Source organism: Macrobrachium rosenbergii, chromosome 26, assembly GCF_040412425.1.
Source record: "Macrobrachium rosenbergii isolate ZJJX-2024 chromosome 26, ASM4041242v1, whole genome shotgun sequence".
NCBI classification, from domain to species: Eukaryota; Metazoa; Arthropoda; class Malacostraca; order Decapoda; family Palaemonidae; genus Macrobrachium; species Macrobrachium rosenbergii.
Window position 1 is genome coordinate 43927636 of NC_089766.1, and position 6107 is coordinate 43933742.

General features: G+C 37.7%; 1 protein-coding gene across 2 annotated transcripts in view; it reads right to left on the reverse strand.

The window, feature by feature from the left end:
• Positions 1–3058: 3058 nt before the first annotated feature.
• LOC136853146 (hepatic lectin-like) overlaps positions 3059–6107 on the reverse strand; it is a 5338-nt gene continuing 2289 nt past the window's right edge. For both annotated transcript variants that reach the window (XM_067128455.1, XM_067128454.1), the window contains exons 3-6: positions 6009–6107; positions 5437–5542; positions 4843–4947; positions 3059–4219 (exon numbers count right to left, since the gene is read on the reverse strand). The exon at positions 6009–6107 is cut by the window's right edge and continues 60 nt beyond it. In XM_067128455.1, coding sequence (XP_066984556.1) covers positions 4141–4219; positions 4843–4947; positions 5437–5542; positions 6009–6107 — 389 coding nt within the window. In that variant the 3' untranslated portion in view covers positions 3059–4140. The remainder of the gene's footprint in view (positions 4220–4842; positions 4948–5436; positions 5543–6008) is intronic.

Here is a 6107-nt window from a genome sequence, read left to right on the forward strand (position 1 = left end):
TATTGTCAATCAAAACCCTTAGGGTGGTAGTGCCGTCAGTGTACCTCACGCATTGCGCTGTAGGCATTACTTAAGGGTCTTTCCATCGTCCCTTTGGCCCCTAGCTTCAACCTCCTTATTCCTTTAATGTACCTCCATTCATATTCTTTTTTCCATCTTACTTTCTACCCTCTCCTGATCATTGATTTATAGTGCAACTGCGAGGTTTTCCTCCTGTCACACCTGTCAAACCTTCTTACTCTCATTTCCCTTTTCGGCGCTGAATGTGACCTCATAGGTCCCAGCGCTTGGCCGTTGACATAAATTTTATATTCTATTCTATTCTGTTCTTATCAAAAATATTCTGCGGATAGGTTTCAATTTCCTTAACTAGCAGTATAGTGAACAGTGAGGTTAAGCTGTGGTGCCAATAAAAAGATTTCCGGATGGCCGAATGGTTACCAACGTCAGCATTTTGATTCTCGAGTCAAGTTTTCTGGGATCAGGGTTCCCTGTAATCATGAAGAGTATACTTCCTCCTTTTAATTATCAGCTGCAGTCTACACACAAACACGTAAAAGTGATTTAATACTGACATGCATTCTTGCGCGCCAGAGGTTACCATTACTTAATTTTTTTTTCTTTTTTATTGTGCAGATGGAAACATGAGTAAAGACCAAGGCTTTGTACAGTATAGTCTCAACATCTGAGTTCAGTCTGCACCTCTCGAACTGTGTAAATGGCAAAATATATGTAGGTTTTTGTTCATTTACTTTTTGTAACCTTGTTTTTTAATTGCTGATCTTTGCAGTGCTATACAGACACCACCCTACTTACACACAAACGAGTTACGTTCCAGACGGCCGTTTGTATGTTAGTTACTGTACTCTTCATGCCTATTTAAGTACAGTATGATATAAAGTGAATGCAATACTGTATGTACAGAATAGGCACACAAAACAAATTCTGAACTTACGGGTAGCTAAGGGGAGAGCTCTGGACACAATTTTAATTTGCAATCCCATTTGTTTGAGTCTTTATATTTGTAGGTTGAATGTTTGTAAGTAGGGCGGTGTATGTAGTTTGTGACTGACAGAGTTTCCTGTCTTTAAGTATATGTAGGTTTCGTGTTTCAGGGTCATAAGTTCCAAAATAAGTATAGAATAGAATATTGGATGTAGTCCAAAGGCCAAGCACTGGGAAATATGAGGTCATTCTGCGCTGAAACGTTAGTTCACTTAAGGGTCCTAGTGGTTGGGTTAAATCCGTAAATTCTGTATATCTATCCATCAAGACCTTATCTGCAGATGCCTTGACTGAGCACAAGGGCAACAATATAGATGGTACTGGAAACCACACAGATAATCTACTCCCAAACATAGTAACTGATCATTTACCAGTATTCATTAAATACTTCCCAACTGATTATAGTTACTAAGTAACTTGTGTCTAATGGCTGTGCCAAAACTTTAAAAATAGAAAATAAAGTTTTGCTTAGTAATGTATTGATAGCTCAATATTTACATAGACAGTTAATAACTTCCAAAATAGATACTTAATGGTGTAAGAAAGTAGCGTATTTTAAAACCCACTAAATGTTTAACATTATCTGGAGAGATGCCAGATAGAACAGAACTCTGAAATCAAATTTAAAGAGAGAATTGGTATTGCCATTAGTTTAACAAGTTCCTGGGTCAAACATTTTTATAAGCGAAAGCTTGAAAACTTAATGTTGTGAATATGACATGTAGGGCAGATACGATTGAATTGGAAAGCTATCTATGACCAGGGGAACTAAAAGAACATCATTACTAATCTATGCTGGACTGCTAAGTCAAGATAAATGGTTCGTCATGTGATTTAAAATTGCAATATTAAGAATCTGCTCTTGAAGTGCAAAAGAAAGTGTAAATAAGCGTTTTTCCTCTAAAAAGCTGTTTGATCAGTCATTGTCGTGACAAACCATCTTCCACCCTTCCCAATTTGAGCTAATAATCTCAAAGATTCGAAATATCTGAAGATCAGTTTTCTTCTAGAACTCGACTGCCTCCTCCAAGGGTACCTGTATTTGTCTGGAAAATATGCCAGTACTCGTGAACATTATAAGCAATACACATTAGAAGATTGAAGATGCAAATGTCCCCTTTATGCATTTTATATTGATGGTTCCAAAACCCTTAACAAGAGTAGGATTTTCTGCCACTTCTCTTGAAACAAATTGAATCTTTCTCAGACAGAAACTGATTGCAATAAATTCAACACCGAAGATTATTGAAGTAAATGCCTGACATTCTTTTGCACAACAAATAAATTTACATTCCACAAATTATGTGAAGCTAGTTTAAAGGTTGAAATATGTTGGAGCTGGACCCACGTGGACAAAGAAGTGAGGATACCGATAGAGTAACCAGGTTAAAATGCTAGAGTATCAAATAGCTCCCCGCACCCTTTACAATGTGGTGCTTCAGTGGCACACTTAATCCGTAAGGGGGTAATGCCATCAGTGCACCTCATGCGGTGCACTGTAGGCATTATTTAAGGTTATTTGCAGTGTCTCTTCGGCCCCTAGCTGCAACCCCCTTCATTCATTTAACTGTACCTCCATTCATATTCTCTTCCATCTTACGTCCCACCCTCTCCTAACAATAGATTCATAGTGCAACTGTGAGGTTTTCCTCCTGTTACACCTTTGTAACCTTTTACTATTAATTTTCCTTTCAGCGATAAATGACCTCATAGGCCCCAGCTCTTGGCCTTTGGCCTAAATGCTATATTCTATTCTATGATTAAGTTTCATTTAAATTATCCGGAATTCATCAAAAATTATGTGAAATTAATAAAAAATAACAGCACACTGGACTGAGATCATAAATTAGATGTCAGCTCAGAGGGAGAAACAGTACTACTGCGCATGGAACTGGCCACACCAATTTTTATACCTTCCTTTATTCCCCAACAGTAATTGTTAACGTATGTCCTGTCATGCAACCATACAGAAACTGTCAGTCAATGTAATAATAATGTGATACAAAGCTGTTAAACGGCAGACTTCCTTTTAGATTTTAGAAAAAAAGAGAAGTATAACAGTAATACTTTATTTATCTCCTGAGCAGTAAGGCTACAAATGTAGTTCTTGTCTTTTAAGATAAAGTATTAATTTTGATGGGTGAGATTTTATATAAATGCAGCATGGGACTTAGACTATTAAAATAGAATACTGATATAATTTGCATATCTGATATAATATAATTTGCATGTCTGGGCTTAGGCTTGAAGTAATGTTCATGAAAAAACAGAAGTATTTTGGAAAGCAATGAGATAAAGAGGTACTGCAGTTGAGCACGCAGTATATTTTCTTAATAATCCATAGTTGATTATTTTAGACAGTTTCTCTGAGAAAGTTTTTCTCACAACGGAATATTGCTTCTCTGTTCTTGTAGGGAATCCAAAAAGTAGTTTTCTGTCTTTTCACAGCAAGAATGTTCTTTTTGCAAAATTTGGTTGGGTAACTTATACATTACAGTATGCACACGTCCTACAAAGATAACTAAAAATTTTCCAACAAAGAAATGAAACCAGAATTGTTTGCTGACTGCCTATGGGATACAGGCTGAAGTTTGCTCGTCTAACTGAGGGAGGCATCCCCTGTCAAAGCTGTTGTAGGTATCGTTTCATAAGTGATGGAGACAAAATGCGTGTTTAAAAACTCATGAGAGATTTCACCCCCTTTCAGATCAGATCAACCACGTTTATTGAAATTACAAACCTACTTTCCTAGATGACTGAGATTGTGCTCACCCAGAGAAAAAGTAAGACGTAACAGAGAAACTACTCTGAAAGAAACGTAGTTCACAAAGTACTTTAGTTCTCCTAGCAAATGGGCACCCAGATAGCTTTAAACTTAAGTTCCACATAAAGATTACTGTGGAGGGTCATTTGTAGCCAAAAAGACCCCTTTCTAAAACAAGTACAGCATAGCAGTTTCTATGTAAACTTAAATGTTGAAGTTATATTACTGTTAATTAAAGAAATGTCAACATGAGCTGTGGAGTTGTCCAACAGAGTACAGCTTAAGAAATACAAGCACATAACAACAGGCAGTTTCACTTTATGTAAACACTTGGAAGGAAATCTGTTCTTAGGCCTAATCCAATTTCCATTTCACTTTTCTGTGGGCGTTTCTTCATCTAGCACTGAAGCCAAGTTCCCATCCAGGTGGGCAGGTTTCTCGCAGATGTACCTGTCGGTAGAATAAGGTAATGTTTTCATATTTCTTCTGCTAAGGAAATCATTTTGAACTGGAAACCTTGGTTGACTTCTAATCCGTTGCCTAAGGTGATAATAACAATGATTCAACTTCATATAGCACAAGGAAAATGTGTACAGACACCACCCTACTTATGAACATTCAACTTACAAACATTTAGAGAGATAAACAAACGGAATCACAAATTAAAATTGTGTTCAGAGCACTCCCCTTTGCCACCTGTAAGTTCATATTTTGTTCTGCGCACCTTTTCTATAAAATACAGTATTGTATGTACAGCAAATTGTGTTTTAGGATGAAAAGACGCACAGTAATGTATTGAATTTATATCATACTGTACTTTAATAGGCGTAAAGAGTACAGTAGCCACCTTACAAACAATTCAACATACAAACAGCCATCCGGAATGTAACTCATTTGTAAGTGGGGTGATGTCTGTATTTAGATCAATGTAAAGTATTCCTTAGAAAGTAGCTACGGAATAGATTCACACCACAGGCTGTTATAGACTTTGTTTTTTTGGAGTTAATTGAAGTGGACTACCCATGTCTAATAACAATTCTTTTCTGTTGAAATGGTTTTACAGTATTCCTTACCTGAACTTCGAGCCACAGCCAATATCATTGAAACCCTCGTTAGAAGAGTGGTAGTGGATACAGTCTTCTCCTGCGTTACGGTTGTTGGGCTCACCTTCACGCCACCTGGTGGGAGTAAGATCATCTTTGCTGAGAAACAGCGAAGAGAGGTCGTAGTCACTCACTCATTTACCCCAGGGGGGGTTAGTGCCGTCAGTGCACCTCATGTGGTGCACTGTAGGCATTACTTAAGGTTCTTTACAGCATCCCTTCCCAAAGCCCCTAGCTGCTATAACCCCTATCATTCCTTTTACTGTACCTTCATTCATAATCTCCTTCTTTCTCCTTACCTTCTACCCTCTCCTAACAGTTGTTTCACAGTGCAACTGCGAGGCTTTCCTCCTGTTATACCTTTCGAACGTTTTGACTGTCAATTTCGGTTTCATCACTGAATGACCTCTGAGGTCCCAGCGCTTGGCCTTTGGCTTAAATTCTGTGTTCTATTTTATTCTATTTCCTAGTTTTCTTGAAGAAGCATAATGTTATTTTCTGATCTAGGTCTAGATAACTATCTCATTAATCATGAATGACTATTGCTACAACTTCAGATCTTACCATGATTCCACGATTTGGTGAACGGTGCCATCTGCAGCCCATCTGTAGGTCCCCCCGTCTTGCAGGGCACTCAGTCCTATGTAGGTGTGGTGATTTTTTGCAAGATCTGCAAAGAGAATAACTGGTTAGATTGAATGAGAAAGTATAATTCTCCATCTTTGTCTCATAGGCCACTTTTGAAAATAAAAGTTATATCAGCTGTCTAGAAATTCTATGGAAACAAATGACAGGTAAACTTGTTCGAAGTTTATGATATATAATCTGGCTTTGCTCTCTGTAACTCATTTTGAGACAGATCGTCAAGATAGCGCAGTTGTTCTGGGGATACCAGCTGGTACCAGTAAGAGAAATAACCTTTATGTTAGCTTGGTCTTCTAAGGGCTTACTGGTACATACCAGCAACTTCCTATTAAAGTGTATTGTGTTCAGTAATATTAAATTCTTTAAAGATAAAAACCTTAGACTAGGTCTATTTGAGCTTAGAACAGTGACTTCTCTGTTTGATAAAGCAAACTTGATGGTACTATTGTAGTGGCTTCGTTACATTTAAAGTCACGATTACTTTTACTCACCATGGAGGAAGTTGTACTCGTCATCATGGGTGATTTTGACCAAGTCAGATTTCAAGGCTATGCACTTTTGACGGCTCTCTTCCCAAGTGCTGGTGTCTT